Source organism: Acipenser ruthenus, chromosome 4, assembly GCF_902713425.1.
Source record: "Acipenser ruthenus chromosome 4, fAciRut3.2 maternal haplotype, whole genome shotgun sequence".
In the NCBI taxonomy this organism is placed as follows: Eukaryota; Metazoa; Chordata; class Actinopteri; order Acipenseriformes; family Acipenseridae; genus Acipenser; species Acipenser ruthenus.
The window spans coordinates 106,545,207-106,566,848 of record NC_081192.1 but is presented as its reverse complement, the minus strand read 5'-3'; the positions used below and the strand labels follow the sequence as shown (position 1 = coordinate 106,566,848).

Below are 21,642 nucleotides of genomic sequence, written 5' to 3'. Positions count from 1 at the left end.
ACTTGGTAAAACCGCCTTGGAGACCCATCAGGAATGCCACCATTTTTAAGTCTCCTATGACCTTGATGCCATCTCAGAAAAATGCAGATATGTATCCACTTAGGCAGCTGTAACTAAACTGAATTTAAGGCTTAAGGCCCCTGTATTTATACTACTATTTATATTACTGGAAATTTCTAGAAAGTTCTAGAAGTTACTCCAAGTTTACTCAGCACTGAATCTATCTGGAATGTTCTGGAAAATAGGTACATTTCAAAATATCACTGTCCTGGTCACAAAAGCAAAGTTTGTGGGGAATAATAGCCATTTTCTATACTTTTGAGGCATAAGCAATTAGGAAATAACACTTACTACCCAGGAACAAAAAAAAAAAAAAAAATTGTTACACAGTGTTATTGAAATTGTTTCGTTAGCTACAATCACCCAATAAATACATGAAACAATAAATAAATAAAGTGACGGATGACATGGTCCTGTGTGAATGTGAAGTGTGGTTGTGAGCAGTCCAAACTCTTGAGTTCTTGAGTCTTGATTCATAATGCTTCTTCAACCCCCCTGGCCTACACAATGCAATCCATGTTCAATTAAACTGAGCCCATGTCATACGTGAGGACTTTTTTTTAAGGGTCATTTTGTTTTTAACTCTCAAAACAAGACAAGACAAAAAGAAATCTATATTCTGGCAAACTTTTTTTTTAAAGTGTCTTTAATTTATGAAAGTCTTGTAAGCTGCAACCCCTTTAGGGTACTCTCTACTCACTCTCCATTATATACAGCTGTGCTCATCTCGTTTTAGGGTACTCTCTACTCACTCTCCATTATATACAGCTGTGCTCATCTCGTTTTAGGGTACTCCCTACTCACTCTCCATTATATACAGCTGTGCTCATCTCGTTTTAGGGTACTCCCTACTCACTCTCCATTATGTACAGCTGTGCTCATCTCGTTTTAGGGTACTCTCTACTCACTCTCCATTATATACAGCTGTGCTCATCTCGTTTTAGGGTACTCTCTACTTGCTTCTGTAGTTCAGCAGTGTGCACATGTATTAGAACACCCCATTGCTTCTGTAGTTCAGCAGTGTGCGCATGTATTAGAACATCCCATTGCTTCTGTAGTTCAGCAGTGTGCGCATGTATTAGAACACCCCATTGCTTCTGTAGTTCAGCAGTGTGCGCATGTATTAGAACATCCCATTGCTTCTGTAGTTCAGCAGTGTGCACATGTATTAGAACACCCCATTGCTTCTGTAGTTCAGCAGTGTGCACATGTATTAGAACACCCCATTGCTTCTGTAGTTCAGCAGTGTGCGCATGTATTAGAACACCCCATTGCTTCTGTAGTTCAGCAGTGTGCGCATGTATTAGAACATCCCATTGCTTCTGTAGTTCAGCAGTGTGCGCATGTATTAGAACACCCCATTGCTTCTGTAGTTTTGATTTGTTGTGCATTTGAAATCAAACCACTGGAACTGAAAATCATGGACAATTGTCAATATAGGCAAATTAGTGATGGTCTAATTTGATTGATCATTTTAATAGGCCACACATGGTAATAAAATAAAAGGAACACACAGCCACAAACGGTAAAATGCATGGATTTTATATAAGTTGCTTGATGCCAAATTAAAGCACAAAGTGTTCTAACATTTTCACACATGAGTGCCTATAGTATACTGATTACTGACTGCAAATTGAAATTTTCATACCGAGAAGTTTTCCTGCAGGTAGGTAGATAAAGGATATAAATGATGAATCTTGAAGTGTTCTAATAAATTTGCACACCTACTGTAATTTTATTAAATTTTTATTGAGAATTGGTTCAGAGAAAAAGAAAACAACCAAAAAAAAACCCCACATAAGAATATATTTTTAAAGATTTAATAATATGTTTGTAACGATACAAAAGATACAGGAAAAGCTGCCTGTAACATAATGAAAATCGTCATGCAAGTCTATAAATAAAAGTTTACAGAACATATATTAAATAAAAGTAAGAAAGATTATGAAACACGTCTAGCAGTGAAACTAAAAGATTTACAGTATGATGGCATATATTTTAAAACAAATGAATATGTCAGAAGATTACATACATAGTCTAAGTAATCTTCTTGCAGCCTGTGTGCTAAAGTATTATTAATGCAGATTTTTGCCTGCTTTTGGTGTACCAAATGTAACACACACCATACCGCCTTCATTGACTCTGTTTTCTGCTGAGTGGCAAAGTGGTCTTTTCACAAGAGGGGATGTCATGACTTCATACACAGCTGGGTTGGCAACCACCTCGTATGTGGAGGAGGTGTTCGTTTCTGACTGCTTGGTGACAGTCGTGGAGGTCTTGGATGTAATGATCTTGTTCCCAAAACAATCAGTCTCTTCGTATTTTTCGGTAACAGTCTTTGTGCCAACTCTTCCTGCGGCTTCGGGAACCGTTTTCAACTCAAGCATGCTTTTCTGTCTTCTTGGGTTCAGTGGGCTGAATACATTGTTCAGGGTTGCCTGCTGCAAAGGATCTGAATGTCTGCTGACGTCAGCATTTCTAGGCTCACACCCTGCGGGCCTTGTATTTGAAGAGTTACTTTGTGGTAAGTCAGCCGCACCTTGTTTTTCAGACATTGCCACCTTCGTTTTTCTAGCGGCTGACTGAATTGAGATATAAGAAGGTGATGATGGAGAACTGGCTCGGGGTTTACCAGTTGGGATTTCTAGTGTTGGATTTTGCACCTGGTCTGACTTCCCCTGCAACACAACATCTTCTTCCTCATTTCTTCCTGAGACCTGCTTTGTATTTTCCGTTTCGGCTTTGTTGGTGCTGATACTAATCTTCCTAATATTACTGGAGGAGGATGAGCATTGCTCGGTTCCCAAAGACTCTTTGAATAGACCCGAGAGCCCAGCAATGTCAGACTCCGATTTCAAATTAGAGACGGAAAATAAAGCCTTCCTAATGGATTCCTCTATGTCCATAAGTCTTGCTAACGTTTGCTCCTTCAGATGAATTATTTCCGCACTTGCTCTTTCAAGATCCTCAAACACAAGCTCCACAGAAGAAGTGCTTTCTGTATCATCTTTCTTTGGCTCAATCCTTTCAACCTTCTTTTGCTCTTTCGGTTTAATCTGCCTGACCTTGTTGCTGGGAACCACAATCCATTCAGGTACGTTCTCAAACAACTTCTTCAGTGATCTCACATCAACCTTAAAAGTCTCCCCTTCAAATTCCTCAACTTTTGACAGAATTATCTGAAGTTCCTCCCGTTTCTTCAAGTTTTCAAAAATATCCATCGCTGCGCTGACGTTTCCTCTTATTATTTCATCCCTGTGGAATGACAGCCTTTGGCGTCGCTCATCTTCAGTCTCTCTTCCAGTTTTCTTCTTTCTTAAAACGACCTTGTTTTCTTGTTGCTCAATCTGTTCTTTAGGCTGGCAATTGAAGCTCACCTGCACTGATGGTGTATGGATTTCAGACTGAATCTTGGAGCCTTGCTCAGAGCTTGTAGCTTCAGTGGCACACTGTAGAGCCTGGTTATACGTCTGCTGTGTAATGGACTCCTCTTGTTCTGTGCATCTTTTTCCCTCTGACGTACAAATTATGTTAGTTGCATTTGCTTGGGAGATCTTTACTTTCTTTGGCAATGCAGGAGCAGTCACAAAGACACCTTTATTTGTTTCAGTGGGTGGGCTTACGTGCACAGAGCCAGTCTTCCTTCCTCCAAAGCTCTGAAGAGCAGTTTGAAAACTCTCATGCATTTCATTTGCGGTTGTGCTATCATCAGAATAAGATGGCATAAATCCTTGCATTTCTTCTGTGGCTTGGGTTTTGTGGGGCACATGCTCAATCTTCTCAGTTACTTCACCACGGGTCTCAGGGTTTACAGTTGAAGGCTTCTTCTGTGTCAGCTGTTTATTTGAAGTATTGTCTTTGCTTTGGCCTTCCTTCCTGTGTTTATACTTCTCCTCTGCTAGCTGAAGTGGGGTTCTAATGACTTTTTTGGTACTAACAGCTGTACTTCCAGTGACACACTGAACCCCAGATGCCTCACAGTGCATATCCATGTGTTTGGAGTTCTGTGAAACCTCTGCATGGAAAGACTCCTTTTCAGATGTTTCTACAGATTTGGTCATTGAGGTCTCCTGATAGCACGAAGGCTTAGGAGGTAAAGGAGGTGGAGTGAACTTTGCTGGCAGCTGTCTTTGAGCTTTTGGAGGAATTGTTGGAGCTAGCTGGTCTTCTCTAAGGTGCTTTGGTGGAGGAATAGGTCTCTTTGCTTGTGCAGCAGAGGAGCCTGCAGCCAAGTGTTCTGGTTTTGGTGGAACAGCTGGCTTAGGGGATGGTGCTTTTTCACAAGTCTTGGGAGGGAGAGGAGTGGAAGAATTGGTAGAGTTGTTAGTTTTGTTTTCCTTACAGGTGTGGGTTACAGTTGCATCACTCAGTGTTGTGGAAGAATCGGTAGAGTTGTTAGTTTTGTTTTCCTTACAGGTGTGGGTTACAGTTGCATCACTCAGTGTTGTGGAAGGCTGCCGTTCTCTGTCAGTCACAGCAACTGGAGAAGGAAGCTCAGTGTCAGATGGAGGTACTGAAACTACCACAGATTCAGTGTTGTTTTTCTTTGTGCTAACTAAATAAGACTGTCTTGCATTTTTGTATATCATAGCTGCTTTGTAGTCTCCTTTAGAAACATTAATGCTAGATTTCTCCAAAGACTGAAGAGTTGCGTGCAAATCACCTCGAACAACATCTTCCTTATCTACTGCTCTCTGCCCTGCTGCAGCATTCTGCAGAGATTTAATAGCAGCCTTTACATCTCCTCTTACAGCAATCTCTTGTTCTGCCTTTTCTTGTGATGACTGCATATCATAATCTGAGTTTATAAAGGGATTGACAACAGCAGCCAATGGCTGTGAAACCCCATCATAAACATTATTATCTGCACTCTTTGCAACTTCACTCTGCTGGCAAGCTCCAATGGGATGAATCTCCACAGAATCACTGACCTTTTGTTGTGCTGATGTTATCTTCTGCTGGCTTTTGGAGGACACAGTTGATTCCTCTACCCTTGTGACACTGCTAAGTTGTTTCTTTTGCTCAACAGTTTCTTTCATCTGCATGGATGTCTGCACAGTCCTTGTATGCTGGACACTGGTCTTCTGTTGAGCAACGTGTTGAGTGTGCTGTTCTCGATGGGCTTGAGAAACTGCATGGTGCCTCTCTTGGACATGGTGCTGGACAGTTTTTGCTTCAGCTGTTGCCTGGCGGAGGCTTTTCATTGCTGCCTGAAGATCAGAACTGTGTGCATCTTCCATTACTACACATGTTGCTGCTTGATTGCCCTGCTCTATGCCATGCTTTTCTGCACAGGTATCTCTTGTAACAAGCACTACAGTCTCATTCCCATTTGTAGTGGAACCTGTTTCCTCCAGTGGGACTGTTATATCATATATTGTTCCAGGAACAATGATTTCACGTTCCAGCTGCTTGCTCTGAATCTTTGCACGCTCCAGGGACTGCAGTGTTGCCTTAATGTCCCCAGAAACAATTTCCTCTTTTTCTACAACAATTGGCTGACTCATTGCCTGTCCAAGTGACTGCTTAGCAGCAGTGATGTCCCCACGTAAGATTTCTTCTTTCTGAACACTGCTTTGCTCTGACACATTTTCGGACAAGAACACTTGTTTGGTGGACTTAATGTTCCCTGGCACTATGTCCTTGATTGATTTCTGTACCTGCTCTTTATGTTGATGGAGATGCCTTTTAGCACCCTCCACATCCCCTTGGACAATTTCAATCTGTTCCTTGGGAGGAGAATCAGTATCATCCTCACAGGTTTCCTCCTGAAGGTTCTTCAGATAGTTAAGGTCTCCTTTCTCAATGCAGCTCCTATATAAGTGAACGTTTCCTTTCTCACTTTGACCCAGCGTGACTGAGGCAGCAGTCTTTTGCTCTTGTGTTGTAGCCAGAAGACTGCCAATGGTGGATTTCACATCACCTTTGATGACCTCTTGGCTTTCTGCCCTGCTTTCCTGGTGACTGAAGAGGGAATAAATGGTCATTTCAGCATGACCCCTTTCAGTTTCTTGGATTAGGATTCCTTTTGTCACAGATGTATCTTGGCTGAGAAGGTTGTCAATAGCTTGAGCTACATCTGCCTTCATCAGTGCCCCTTCAGTCTTTGTACTGGACTGTTGTTGGCTCACAGATAGCTCTAGTTTTGTTACTTGCACATTTCCCTGTTCATCCTCTTTAAGAAGAATTCCCTGGGGCTCTACGTTTGTCCTGTGCAGCAACTGCAGCATTATTCCTTTAATGTTGCCTTCAATGACCTCCTCCTTCTGAATCACTGGGCCCTGGCTCTCTATTAGCTGATACTTTGCCATTTTTACACTTCGACATTTGTTGGCTTCAATAACAATACCATGGGACCGTATTGCATTGAAGTTGAAGAGACAATGTAAAGTCTTTCTCACGCTCTCCACCATTTCCATAGTTTCAGTCGTACTTTCTGAACTAAGTTTATCAAGGGGTGTTGACTCAAATAGCCAGGTTGTACTTTTCACATCTGCCCGGGGCATTTCTTCCAGAATCTTGACATTGGGTTCAGACTCTTTGAGAGCATCTAATGGCTGTGTTTCAAACAACCATGTAGACCTCTTCACATCTCCTTTCTGATTGTCTTCTCTGTGCACGGTTTGCACAGACACACTTTCCTGGAATTCACCTTTCAGGGTGTCGATGGGATGATTCTCAAACAGCCAGGTTGAGGTCCTGACATCCCCTTGTTGAACATCACTCACGCTAACCATTCGCACATACTTCTTTTGGTTGACATCTTGAGATTCAAAGAGTTGTTTGTTTAACTGTACGTCCCCCTCTTGGACATCTTCAACGGTCTTCACTGGAGGCTTTTCTCCAGTCGTGAGGGAGTCCAGTGGCTGTGTCTCAAACCTCCATCGAGCTGTTTTAACATCACCCTTCTGGATGTCCTCCTGTGTGACAGCACGGATCACAAAAATCTCATCCTGCTGCTTAATGGCGTCTAGCGGCTTTGTTTCAAACATCCACCTGGCACCTCTTACGTCCCCACTCATGACCTCCTCCTTCTTTACTGTGGTGACTTCATGAAACTGTCCTTCTTTATCTCTGATTGCGTACAGAGGCTGGGTTTCAAACAGCATTGTACAGGACTTCACGTCTCCCTTTTTCAGCAGCTCCTCGGTGGGAACTGACTTGCATTCCATCACCTTGTCCTCATTGTGAATTTGGTCCAAGGAAAAGGTTTCGAAAATAAACTTTTTATTGCCAACATCTCCACCTTTAACATCACTTAAGATGTGCCTGTTTTCACTGGTCTCTTCAACTTCTTTAATGGTATCGATGGGACGGTTTTCAAAAAGCCAGGTAAACTTGTGAACCGATCCCGACTGGATGCTTTCATCTTTGTCTTCAGCTTCTGTTATTTTTACAGAGGCTGTACCTATTGTGTCAAGAGACTTTGTTTCAAAGATTTCTTTTACTCGAGATACATCTCCTGATTGGACATCCACTTTGCTAACATATCTAACACCTTGCTCAGCGAGACTGTCTAGCGATTCTGTTTCAAAAAGATGTTTTACTGTTTTCACGTCAACGGTCTTCACATCGTCTTGATAGACATTGCATACCTTCAAATACTGCTCGGAAGTTTCTTTTATGGCGTCCAAAGGTTGGGTCTCAAAGAGCCAAGTGTGGGATTTCACGTCAGCTTTCGGTATGGTTTCTTCTTCTTGTTTCATCTCAGATTTCTCATATAAAATATCCATGGGTTGTGTTTCAAACAGCCATCTGCAGGTCCTGACATTCCCCTTTTCTGAAACCTCCTTTTTGACAGATGAGTGTTCCTCCGTCGGATTGATTTGGTTATGGATACAGCCGAGTGGCTGAGTCTCAAAAAGCCATTTGGCTGTCTTGACATCCCCAGCTTGCACTTCTTGCCTGGTGATGCCTTTGATGATCTCAACTTTCCCTGCTCCTTCCTCAAACTGATCCAAGTACCTAGTCTCAAACATCCACTTGTAGTTTTGGACATTCCCATTGATAACCTGCTCCCGGCTTACTGTGGTCACTTCATGGTAATTTCCAGTGCTGTCCTTAATTGCATACAAAGGGCTGGTCTCAAACAAAGCTCTGTTGTCCTTGACGTTTCCAGTCATCAATTCTTCTTGCTTGGCAATAGATTCACTCTCAGTATGAGAAATGCTGCCCAGAGGAATCGTTTCAAAAAGGTGTTTATAAGATTTAACATCACCCTTTTCTATCCCTTGGCCATTGGAACTGCTCTCTTCATGAGAAGCCTCTTTGCAAATACTATCCAGAGTGCATGTCTCAAACACTTCTTTTCTTTCCTTCACTGTTCCCCTTTCATCCTCGGTAACAGTCACTTTCTTCAAACGTCCCACTTCAAAGCTGTCCTTAAGGTTTTCCATAGGCTGTGTTTCAAACAACCACATGGTTGATCTCACATCCCCTCCAACTATCTCTTCATTGGAGGAAGTGTCCTTTGAACATTCCCATTTAAGTGCAGCTAGTGGCTGGGTCTCGAAGAGAATGCGTTTGTTATCAACATCAGCCCTTTCCACTACCTCTGTGCTTGCTTGGAACTTTTCCTCTTGGATGCTTTCATGGATGGTGTCCAAAGACTGAGTTTCAAACATCCATCTTTTTTTATCAACCCCTCCCTTTTGTGCCTCTTCCAAGGAGATTCCCCTAATGATCCTGACCTCTGATCTGTCCCTGTTTATGAAATCCAAGGGCTGAGTCTCAAACAGCCAGCGTGCTGTCTTGACACTGTCGCTCTGAATTTCCTCTCTGCATATGGACTTTATTTCATAAATGTTCCCAGTGCCATCCCTAATGGCACAGCAAGGCTCTGTTTGGAAGAGCTTCACAGTTTTTTGAACATCCCCTTTCTGTTCCTGTATTTCAGATCTCAGCTTCAGGATGCTGCGATCTTCCACAGAGTTGCAGCGCCCCAGTGCATCTAAAGGACAGGACTCGAACAGAAGCCGTGCTCCTTTCACGTCTCCTCTTTGCATGGGCTCTTTAAGCACTGCTTCCACCATTTCATCTTCCTCTGGGTACAGTTTGTTTAAGCAGTCCAGCGGCTGTGTCTCAAACAGCCATGTAGCCGTGTGAACGGCCCCTTTTATTTGCTCATTCTCGCATGCTGTTTTTGAGGTGGAGAGTAGGGTGCTTTGTTCGGACTGGTGTTCAAATAGGGAAGAGGTGCCCTTCACATTTCCACCCGGGACAGTTTCGTCCTCCAGCATCTTTTTAGTAGCATGGTGCTCTCCAATGGAGTCCAGCTTCCAGTTCTCAAAAATCCAACGCATGGACTGAACCTCCCCCTGAAGCCCAGCTTCAGCAGCTGCAAGGGCTTGGATTTGGTCTGAGTTCATCATATCCTCCAGCTCCTTGCACACAACCACCTCTAGTTTGTTTCTCAGCTCTGGGTGCATGTGCCTGTAGAGCCTCTTCAGCTCGTTCTTCTGTTGCTGTTGATAGAAAGTGCAGAAGGTTTCTTTGGGAGGAGGTACAGGTATGAAGCTTGGGTCCTGCTCTTCAGTTGGGGCCAACCCTTCCTGCTGGGGTCCAGGTGGTGGAGGGGGTGGCAAATCTTCTTCCAGTTTATGACCATTTGTTGTTTTTGAAACCTGTGTCTGTTTGGTGTTCTCTGCCATCTTGGAGGAAAGAAATACAAATATTCAGGTTATTTTTGTTTTTCTCTGTTGTATTACCAAGGTTAGTAATAATACAAAAATAACAAGTAATCATGCAGAAAACAAATTATAAAACTCATACCTTTTCTTGGGAGCGAGGCACAACACAGAAACCAGGTACTGATGTGAGTAGCACTTCAAACCATCTTCAAACGTGTCAAAGTTCAAAATGTTAGCAGAACTCCAAAGCAGTTAGTGATGCAGTCCCTGCAGCTACCCCAAATGTATGTACTATACAAGGCTTGAATGAAGATATAGTAGTCAAAACATTACAATTAATGTGTGGTAATTCAATTCACTAGAAACCATTTTAATGTATACATTCCCTGAAAAATTGTACAAATGCTGTACAATTCAACAGTTACTTTGCAATAAGACGGCATGCTATAATTAATGTAATTAAGTAGTTTCAGTGTCTTACATGGAAATACGGTAAGTTACTTTGCCTTGACTGCGCTCCCAGTCTCTTATGAATTGAATTATTTTTCCTAGACCTTTTTTGAGGTCTTCAGTGTTGACATTTTTTTTTAAAGTTATAACTGGTACAGTATTTAATGATTTTTTACGAAATTTAAGCCAGTCTCATAAAAAGCCCTCTACTAAACAAGCGATGCTGAAAGGTTGACTCAAATAAAAAGCAAAAGTGCAATATTAACAAGGCTGGAACAAGTGAGTTAGCACCACTGCACACGCTGTTACCCTTAAATGTGATGAGTCCAGTTTGAATCTTACCTTCCTTGCTTTAGAAGTGTTATCAGAAACAATAGCACTATCCTGTGTCAAAACAACCTGCGGGAAAAACATTTACATCTGCATTAAGTTTTTCCTTTCACATTCTCAAAATCATTGCTAGGATATTGAAATAAACAATGCTATTTTATTCACTATTGTAATTTACATGATAAACTAAGAAACAGACACCAAGGAATTATATTGAAAGTAAAGTCAGCTAACAGAATAATTCCTGAATCGTACTTGTTGTGCATTTCCATTAGCAACATTAGGATACGATGCACAGTTTTTTAGAGAAATGCCTGTTGTAGCAAACGTGGATTTTGTGTTTAAGAATCAGGTACTACTTTAGGTTAAAGGAAGTTCTCAATTTCTATGTCTTTTTTTCAGGTCATCTTTTACAGTTCCTGTGCTATGTATTCTGGGTCAAAGCATGTTACTGATTGGAAAGCATGTCAGTCAATAGGGGAAGCATCTAGCCAATTTATCACAGGAAAGAAGCCATTGCAGGGAAGGGGGCAATTCCACCCTCCAGGTGACCAAGCAAGTGCAACACTAACTGAAAGCACGACTTACAAAACAGATTTCTCTGACCAAGTGTGGCACCATATATCAATATAACAAATAAATGTGTACTGTAACATAGGGTCTTTCAAAACTGAGTCCTATATAACAGATAGAAGCACACAACAGATATGCTTTATGGGAAAAGATTGTTAGATATACTCATTTTAAAGCGGAAGGAACACAACGCCACTTTTGTCAGGAACAGTGGCTTGAACCCTGGTTCCAGGAGACCGTGGCTTTGTGCTCCCTTAGCTTTAATTTTTCATTGACACATGATTGTGGGACATGGCACAGGTTGCCAATGGAAAGCTGGTATTTACACTTCCATAATGCAGCCAACGAGCTACTTTAAAGGTCGTGTTCTCAAATGAGAGTGATCTTAACAGAATAGAAACAGAGCAGCCTTATCAGAGAAGTTGTGATAATGGAATGACTGATAAGAAAGTGCAAGTCTATTTAAAACGCTTGCCACTTCAATACACAAGCTTATTTAGGGTTTGACACATTGGAATGTGTGCGGTTTGAAAATAAAGATTATTAATATTGTGAGCATCCTTGCAGCATGAAGTCATACGTATTTGTTTGTGGGATATCGAGATGACCGGGTATCTGATGACACTGTGCTTAACATTAGCTCTTTGAAGCTCTTTAACCCCCACACGACATTTCTGAGTTTGAACTGGAACGAGGCACGGTGGAAACAGTCGGAGGAATGACAAGCTCTTACCAGCTTTACAGGGCTGGCTCTGGGGCTCACAGCTGCTGTTCTCGACAGGTAACGAGCAGATCGCTCTTTCACAGAAGGCACAGGTTTGTCGAGGTCTTGGTCTGCTGTGCAGCTCGTGGCTCTGGGTTCTGAAATCGATGGCCTCTTCTCACCTGAAACACACATGTTGGAACAACAAGGATATATATTTATCATTGATTCATGTACTGTATATCATTGATTCATGTATATCAAAGCTTCTTTTTATAAAAAAGATGCTGACCAATGCAAGGCGCTTTGCATATTAAAGAATGTCTCTTAAAGTCATAAAATAATTCTTAGCAATGGTAAACCAAGCATACATACCTCGCTTGATTGTTGATATACAAATATATAATTCAACAACTAGATTATTCATTTAATTATTCATATAATTACACCCTCATCAGGACAAGCAGAAGTTGCAAAATGTTAATGTAAAAACAAGCAGGCTTCAGCAGTCCTGAAATCCAGCCTGTTCTTCAAAGCATTGTGTTGCTCTATTGGGTGGCAGTGGGGGTAATCAATACTGCCACTGTTCAGATCATTAAAACTGACCCCCTGGCCTCTGACCTGTACGAGTCCCTCCTTTCACTAAATACACAACTGCTGTTTTTAAATCACTAAATGTGTCCCAATGTGTTTAGCTACAGCAGTCACCAAGGGAAAGGCTTTTCTAGAATCGCTGTATTTCCTCAGTTTTAAAGTGCATAACAAACCCTGTCTTCTGAAATGTCTCTATCTTTCTGAATGACATCTACCAGTGGTAGAACGATAAGAACAACAGGATGTGGTCTTTTATCTGTTTACAACTGCTTGTGCAACAGAAATGTGGGCGGGGCATCCATGCAAACCCCATGGGTGGGAAAGCACTCAGGCCCTACTTAAACAGCTGATCTCAGAAAGGCTTTCATTTATTCACTTGCAATCCCTTTACTTATTAGTTTATCTGATTGTTCAGTTGTCCAAAAACTATGTACAGTAAACAAACAGGCAAATAGTGAATGAAAGAAACAAAGTAAACAATACAATCCTTTAAATAAATTTCTATATTTGGAGGGAAATAATTACTGATTATACCAATTGAAATTTGTAAAGGCAACTTTAGTGATGGACGACCATTGCCTCCCAACATCTGATATTATACTGTTTCCTACCATGTGTAATGGGTAGTGTTGTGTGATACACTGCCATTGCGGATTGTGTACCCTGTCGGTGAGATGAGAGGAGGTTAAAAGGGCTCTTTTGCATTGTGGTTTAAGACGCTCGCTTGCGGTGTGTGGGGAAGCCGGATCACACCCAGCCTCTGCTCTGTTACACATCCACAACCAAAACATCCGAGATGTCTAAGATCTTCACTTCTACAATGAGACTGCTACTATATATATATATATATATATATATATATATATATATATATATATATATATATATATATATATATATGGACGGATGGATGGATGGATGGATGAATGGATGGATATCTTTGTTTTTATGAAATTACAAGTTTTACATACATACATAGTGTCCCACTTGCTGATGTGAATGAGAGGCCAGACTCACCCCTGGTATGCGTACAGTCTGGCCAGTGTTCAGCAGTAACAATCCCCCGGCCGACCGTATAACCCAGGAGAAAAAAGGAGCTGCAAGCTCAGCTGTAGCTCATCCTCCATCAGCAGCCAAAAAATGTGTGAAAGGCTTAGCTCTGAATCCACCAGCACTAAATGAACAAGGGCATCATGAGAAGGGCATGTCCTTTCCTGTCATTGTGTGCGCTTGCCATGCGGGAGATATTCTAATCCAAACTGGAAATGCTTCGGATGTGACATTTATTTCTTAGCAGACGTTTTGACAAAACCGAGGTTTGTCTTGAGAAGAAGTGACTACAATAACTTTACCCTCTCTCAAGCAAACTCAGATTATATATTAAATCCATATACAATGATCAATATCAAGCAAACTCAAACTATATATTAAATCCATAGATAATGATCAATATCAATACACTACCTTTTGCTGAGCTGAATTGTTTTGCATTTTGCGGGCAAATCAATCAGATTCGAGATAAATTTCTTAACATTTCCACTCATGTGTGGATATGTATCACATCTGTACCAGGAGCTCCTGCTGTATCTCTGGTTAAACTTGTGCGACGCTAAGCCAATCACATCTTTACACACATGTGACTTCCTACTGCATACTGTGTTGCATTTGAGCAGGGGTATCCAATCACAGCTCTGGAGGGTCTGGATAGAGGTTTCATTGGTTCAATTAAACAATTTAGACCCGGGATGGAACAAAGACCAGGACTGGAAGGGCCACCCCTTTGGCCACCCCTGCATTAGAGCCTTTGAGGGCAAGCTGCCTTACAGCGAGGGGCATCTACTGTACCTGAAACCAGAGGTGGGGTCAATTCCTGTTCTTCAATTCCAATTCCAATTCCAATTCTAATTCCAATTCCCTTTTAATCAATTCTAACACATCCTTGATCAAAATTGCAATTAGCAGTTTGCTGTTAAAATGAATTTCTCACAGTTGCAAAAAATGACTTACATTGAAGACACTTTAGTCAATTAAACTGGCTTCCAATGAAAGCAGTTGAACAATGAAAAGACTTATTATGTCTCTAAATGTCAATTCCAGTTCCTTTGAAGTGTGCCAGACCTACATGGAAGAGTGTTTTTTGTTTGAGTTTTTTTTTTTTTTTTTTTACACTAGAATTAGCAAAAACAACTCGCCCAATTGCAAAGACTAGAGGCTAATAAGTAAAGTGTAGCTCGTCCCTGTTTTTATGCAGTAAGCTCACAGTGGACAAACGGGCTGGTGCACAGTGGCGCCGCTCACATTGATACAGATGGATGAACATGAAGAATAGCTGCACAGAACCCCATGTAAGCTGAGCCGGGGTTATGACTGCAGCTATATCCAGATCCAGTGCGTGTGGCTTTTCTTTTGTGATGCCAGTGTTATAAGAAATCAAAATCTGTTCCATTCAAAATATTACAGATTTCTAAAACACATTTATTAGCTTGATTGCCTAGTCAAATACTCTGATTGTGTTATGTATATATGATTATTCTGCATCGGATTGCTTGTGTACCAGTGTGTCTGTCTCTCAATAATATGTGTGTACCAGTGTGTGTGTGTGTATCTGACAGGGCAGTGTGTCTGTCTCTCAATAATATGTGTGCACCAGTGTGTGTGTGTGTATCTGACAGGGCAGTGTGTCTGTCTCTCAATAATATGTGTGTACCAGTGTGTGTGTGTGTGTATCTGACAGGGCAGTGTGTCTGTCTCTCAATAATATGTGTGTACCAGTGTGTGTGTGTGTGTATCTGACAGGGCAGTGTGTCTGTCTCACAATAATATGCATTGAATTTTGTTTTTTTAGGTTTAAGGTTCTTGCTGCTTCCTTGTATCTTATCAGTTCCTGCGCTGTAGGTCATTTTCTCTCACAGTGCAATGCAAGGGAAGCATTATTGACCGCTATATTATTTGAATGGAGAGTATTTTAGGGGTATACTATACTGTATCCTAATAAATATACTGTAAGGTACTAGTATTTAACGCGATGCTATGTAGCTGTTGTTAACATGCTATGCTGGGATGAAGCATACAGTCCTCTATTGTGCTCCCCAATACCTTTTACAATGGCCTTGCCCCCAAAGCACGACTTTCATGCTATTCTGTCAGCTGTTATCATAGGACCAATGGCTCTAGCTCAAGCCTCTTTAATGGCCCCAATCCTGTATCCAAGGAGTCCCCTCTATATCAGGTGGTGCTTTAGATAAATTCCTGGTATGTGCTGCTCATTGAGCATTCCTGCAATTGTCTGATGGAATGTATAGGCGCTATTCGAAGCTCAGCTATGTGAGGAGGTTTCACTCAGAGACAGCTGTTCACAAGGCGCAGTTGGTTCTATAACACATTTCAGTTTTAGAATGACAACCCTGCCAAAGCATCGTCTGCCTTCTCTTGCCCTGCTGAGGAATTTCGATTGGGCTTAGTTCTGGAAAGCATGAAACCAGCCCTGTCTAAAAATGTTGACATAAAATACTTTGCATTACAAGATCACCATACTAATAGTACTGACCTTTCTGTGTGGCTGGACAAGTTATATCTTAGAATGGGATAATAACGGGATATTTAAATTCCTTCTTATGCCTTTCTGATTAGCATAACTACTTTCCTGCAAATCGTTTTTACAGTCTGTAAACCCATATGTCCTCTGCCACCACACTGCAGGTTTGCTTCTTGTGCAGCAGCTATTAGGATCCCACCTGACACCTCTGAGAATCTGAGGTGCAGCAAAGGAAATTTCATGAACAGTGGCTTGAAACCTGGTTCCAGGAGACCGGGAGACCTAGTATGAGGCAACTTTGCTGTATCAAACTCCAAGTCTCCCCTGCAGTGACATGTAGTTGCCTGAAACCTAGTCTCCTGTATCCAAGTTCTAAGCCGATCATTGGACGTATTGTTTATCGAAATAATCTATTTTTTTAAGTAATTGATCCGCTGTGACATATTTAAATGTCTTTTAAATGCTGGTGTTAATATTGTCAGTAAAGACAGTGGAATAAGGTCTGCAAATGACAAGAGGCCTGCTTCTTCATTTAGGGAATCACGGCAAAATCAGTAAACACCCACGACAACAACCAAACTACTGTAACAAACATGGGCTCATTCGTAAAGTTAGCCCCTGACTTTACTGTTCATTATTTCAGCCTACTTCAGAACTAACATTAATACACAGACACAGTACTGGTTCTCATAGCCAAGCCTTCATAATATTATTTAGAAACTAGAAGTAATAAGATAGCTACTCACTTACAAAAGCGAGCCCCCCTTTTCCTCAGTTATTTCTTCTTGTCCTAGAGGAATGATTGTAAATGTCCCTTTAGTTCTCTGCTGGTCTCTTGCTGTGTGTGCAGGAGCCCTGCTCTGCACTCTGTTCTGTGTCGCTTTGTGTTTTCACTCCCCTGGCTTTGTGGCAGCTGGTTTTATCGTGGCGCAGCAGCTATGTTGGGAGGATGAAGCCAGTGCTCTATTTTTGGAGTGCTGGGTGGCTGGTATTCCATCAGGCTGAGTCAATCACTGATTGTGGAAAACACCAGGGACTGGGGGCAGCCTTACTGACCTTCCGTGAGTGGGATGCCACCGGCACCTGTTCACAAGACACGACCCACCCCTAAGACTATGACATCACAGGGTCCTTGGCCAATGGATGCACAGAGCTCCCAAATCACATCCCTGTAATGTATTATTATTAGTTCTGATGCCTCAGTAACATACTGAATGAGACCTTCATTACAGAGCATGATGTACCTTTCCTGTAAATGAGTTGATCAGTAGCTGTGTCAGAGAGCTGTAATGGGCTTAACATATAGTAACAGCATCATCTTCACTTCTCTGTGAACTACTTCCCAATAAATCCTTGTTTGGATTCGGTTGGTATTTCATTATAATCTCTGTTTTGATCTGGTGTCAATGCTAATGGCAGATTGGAAATACAGTAGATCTTCAAAGAAAAATACTGTTTGTGTTGTGGAGTTCGAGAAGTTGCAAGAACTTTGAAAAAAACATGCATGCATTATAAAATAGATACTTAGTTAGGAAGTTTAACGTGGTACAATTATGCACGCAGTGACGAAGGAGATATAAGGAAATAGTTTAACATGTATTACAATTAAAGGCATGTCTGCAAGCACGTGTTAACACTAGTGGTGTGCGTGAGGTAGACACAGAACTGAGGTTTTGTGGGTATAACTAACCCTAACCCTAACCCTAACTGTTATAAAAATACACAAGCAAACTTGCACTTTATTAGAAAATAATGATAATTAAACACAAGCAAACTTTGCCTGCGTTCTTGGTCTGTTCTATAGAGACTAACTATTTCAATGGCATTTGAAGCTAAATGGGCTCTGAAAAATAGTCTATTATTTCTATTTGAAATAAATAACATGTGTTTTCTCCTTCCAAGAATTATTAGTCAGTGAATAAGAACACACCTCTCAGCGGGGTCTATTGTAATGTCTTACAATGTATAGTCCTGATGTCACTGTATGTGCTTCAGTGAATAAGAACACACCTCTCAGCGGGGTCTATTGTAATGTCTTACAATGTATGGTCCTGATGTCACTGTATGTGCTGTTGTATGTGGCAGTGCGGTGTGGGTCAGTAAATCATCCCTGGAGGGAAACCCAACTGGCTTCATTTAGGATTAAAGAACTTTGGGTAAGACGTGACATTAATTACTGTGTATTTATATAGTAGTTATTCAGTAAATACATGTGTACTTACACATAATTACAATGTTATTATGCATTGTTACAATGTACTTAAAGAGTAAGTAGCGGGGTTCTGAAAAATATAGCGTTACAAATCCACTACAACTGTTTAAATAATGGACCTGTCATTTTTCTTTTCATTGTTAACATCCTGACAATTTTTTACACTTAGAACTTGTCTGTTTCGAAACTCTTTTCAGAATGTCTGCTCCAGTGCACTGATCATGTAAGGATTATTGCCCACATTGTCACACAGGTAACACAGCAATAACGATCCATGATGTGGTACGGAACAGAAAAGCCAGAGCACTTGTTGTTATGTCGTTCTTCTTGCAGTAACTTAGAGGACAGATCTCAAACCCCAGTGCACTGGAGCAGACATTCTGAAAAGAGCTTTGAAACAGGCTTTAAAGTTCTAAGTGTAAAAAGTTGTCAGGATGTTAACAAAGAAAAGAAAAATGACAGGTATGTTATTTAAACAGTTGTAGCAACACATGGGGGCGGGTAACGCTATGTTTTTCAGAACCCCGCTACTTACTCTTTAAAATGTAATGTAAGCATGATATATGTAAGTCTGCAATTGTATCAGAAAAGGGTTAGGGTTAGGGTTAGGGTTATATTATGCAAAAGATGTTTACACATTAAGTACATTGTAACTCTGCATAATGACATTGTAATTATGTAATTATGTGTAAGCACACAAGTATTTACTATATAACTACATTGTAAATACACAGTAATTAGAGACTATGTAAAGTGTTACTGAACTTTGTATCTGCCCCTGTTAATTCACAGTGTGTTAAAGACCCCATGGTGAAACAAACAACATGCGACATAAAGAAATGACGATGTGAAGGTTAATATTTATTTTTACTGAAGGTTTGGTTAAAGTGTGTTTAAGCTGCAGTGTTACCCTCTACCAGGCTAGTATTAGCTGATGTAAAAAAAGAAAAGAAAACCTAGGCATGGATGATGAGTGACACAGCAAGAAAGGATTTCTGGACTGAGTGACCTATTCCAGTCACAGACTGACTCACCCTGTCATCACTGACCATGTAACTGTAGAACGCACGACATGGACCTGCTGGCACACAGCTCAATAACACTGTCCGCGTCCCCCCTGTGTGTGAGTGTGTCACATCTAAAACTAGGACAGCGAGTCTGTGCCGGTGCATGCTGCGTTCTCTTTTTAGGTACTCTTCTCAACGGCTATTTCTACATCAAAAAGCATAACCATGTGAACTCTACAGTTCAAACGCTGCAGTACAGTGTTGGGTCATGCCATTTTAATATGTACCCAAGATTAAAAAGATGTACATTGGAGAAACTAAAAACCTGTTTAAAAGCAACTAGCACACCATCTCGACAGCATCAGACACAATCTAGAAGCACAGGCATCTTTAATCACACATTATAGGGAATGGCCTAGACTCCCTACAAATGACAGGACTGCAAACTAATGTTGATTGGACAGACAAACTTAGCAAAAAAGTAGAAACTGAACAATATTTTTGTAAGTAAATGAGATAAATAATATCTTTCCTTTTTTTCAATAACCAAATTTATACGACCCTAAAACATCAACCAGAAAATCTGTGGTGTTCCACTGGGGCTGATTTATCGACCCAAATTCTTACCATTACAACATGCAATAAACAGCGTGTCCAACCAGGTTTCTACATTTTAGTATTCGTCACTGTTTAGATCATAAATATAGCCTCCTTTATCTTCAACAGTGTTCCTATCTTCACTGAGGTGTCATTACTGGCCTTATGATTCATTACAAAAGCACAATACAAATCCACATATAATTCCCAGGCCAATATTCTTTAACACAGTATATGTATAAAGATGTACAGAGCGTAGATATTAGGCTGTTCTGTGTTTCCAGAGAATGGAGCAAGTATGCAGTATGTGTATCACTCTGACCTCACAAGCCTCTGATTAGTATGTTCTGTGCTGCAAACTGTTGTTTTTCTGATCTTCTACATCCTGAGTGGTTCTTGCTGTTATAATCTTGCTGATCTTCTACATCCTGAGCGGTTCTTCTTGTAATATTGCTGATCTTCTACATCCTGAGTGGTTCTTGTTGTTGTCATATTGCTGATCTTCTACATCCTGAGTGGTTCTTGTTGTTGTAATATTGTTGATCTTCTACATCCTGAGCGGTTCTTGTTGTAATATTGTTGATCTTCTACATCCTGAGCGGTTCTTGTTGTAATATTGTTGATCTTCTACATCCTGAGTGGTTCTTGTTGTTGTAATATTACTGATCTTCTACATCCTGAGCAGTTCTTGTTGTCATATTGCTGATCTTCTACATCCTGAGCGGTTCTTGTTGTAATATTGTTGATCGTCTACATACTAAGCGGTTCTTGTTGTCATATTGCTGACCTTCTACATCCTGAGCGGTTCTTGTTGTCATATTGCTGATATTCTACATCCTGAGCGGTTCTTGTTGTTGTCATATTGCTGATCTTCTACATCCTGAGCGGTTCTTGTTGTTGTGTAATATTGCTGATCTTCTACATCCTGAGTGGTTCTTGTTGTTGTCATATTGCTGATCTTCTACATCCTGAGTGGTTCTTGTTGTTGTAATATTGTTGATCTTCTACATACTGAGCGGTTCTTGTTGTCATATTGCTGACCTTCTACATCCTGAGCGGTTCTTGTTGTCATATTGCTGATATTCTACATCCTGAGCGGTTCTTGTTGTTGTCATATTGCTGATCTTCTACATCCTGAGCGGTTCTTGTTGTTGTCATATTGCTGATCTTCTACATCCTGAGTGGTTGTTGTCATATTGCTGATCTTCTACATCCTGAGTGGTTGTTGTCATATTGCTGATCTTCTACATCCTGAGCGGTTCTTGTTGTAATATTGCTGATCTTCTACATCCTGAGCGGTTCTTGTTGTAATATTGCTGATCTTCTACATCCTGAGCAGTTCTTGTTGTCATATTGCTGATCTTCTACATCCTGAGCGGTTCTTGTTGTTGTCATATTGCTGATCTTCTACATCCTGAGCGGTTCTTGTTGTTGTCATATTGCTGATATTCTACATCCTGAGCGGTTCTTGTTGTAATATTGTTGATCTTCTACATCCTGAGTGGTTCTTGTTGTTGTCATATTGCTGATCTTCTACATCCTGAGCGGTTCTTGTGTAATATTGCTGATCTTCTACATCCTGAGTGGTTCTTGTTGTTGTCATATTGCTGATCTTCTACATCCTGAGTGGTTCTTGTTGTTGTAATATTGTTGATCTTCTACATACTGAGCGGTTCTTGTTGTCATATTGCTGACCTTCTACATCCTGAGCGGTTCTTGTTGTCATATTGCTGATATTCTACATCCTGAGCGGTTCTTGTTGTTGTCATATTGTTGATCTTCTACATCCTGAGTGGTTCTTGTTGTTGTCATATTGCTGATCTTCTACATCCTGAGCGGTTATTCTTGTAATATTGCTGATCTTCTACATCCTGAGAGGTTCTTGTTGTAATATTGTTGATCTTCTACATCCTGAGTGGTTCTTGTTGTTGTAATATTACTGATCTTCTACA

At 40.9% G+C, this 21,642-nt stretch overlaps 1 protein-coding gene across 3 annotated transcripts; it reads right to left on the bottom strand.

The window, feature by feature from the left end:
- Window positions 1-1,866: 1,866 nt before the first annotated feature.
- LOC117399265 (xin actin-binding repeat-containing protein 1-like) lies at window positions 1,867-16,828 on the bottom strand. Of its 3 annotated transcripts, XM_059023374.1 has the most exons (5): window positions 16,621-16,828; window positions 11,776-11,927; window positions 10,482-10,538; window positions 4,992-9,710; window positions 4,429-4,540 (listed from the first exon to the last, which is right to left on the bottom strand). In XM_059023374.1, exons 4-5 carry the CDS (start codon window positions 9,708-9,710, stop codon window positions 4,532-4,534), a joined length of 4,728 nt encoding a protein of 1,575 aa, XP_058879357.1. In that variant the 5' UTR covers window positions 10,482-10,538; window positions 11,776-11,927; window positions 16,621-16,828; the 3' UTR covers window positions 4,429-4,531. The 3 variants fall into 3 exon arrangements, with proteins under 3 accessions (XP_058879355.1, XP_058879356.1, XP_058879357.1); XM_059023372.1 differs by having other exon boundaries at window positions 1,867-9,710; window positions 16,621-16,817; XM_059023373.1 differs by having other exon boundaries at window positions 1,867-9,710; window positions 16,625-16,817.
- Between the last annotated feature and the right edge of the window lie 4,814 nt (window positions 16,829-21,642).

Excerpts from the sequence above, each read along its gene's own strand:
- LOC117399265 (XM_059023372.1), bottom strand. The coding sequence starts at position 9,710 with ATGGCAGAGAACACCAAACAGACACAGGTTTCAAAAACAACAAATGGT.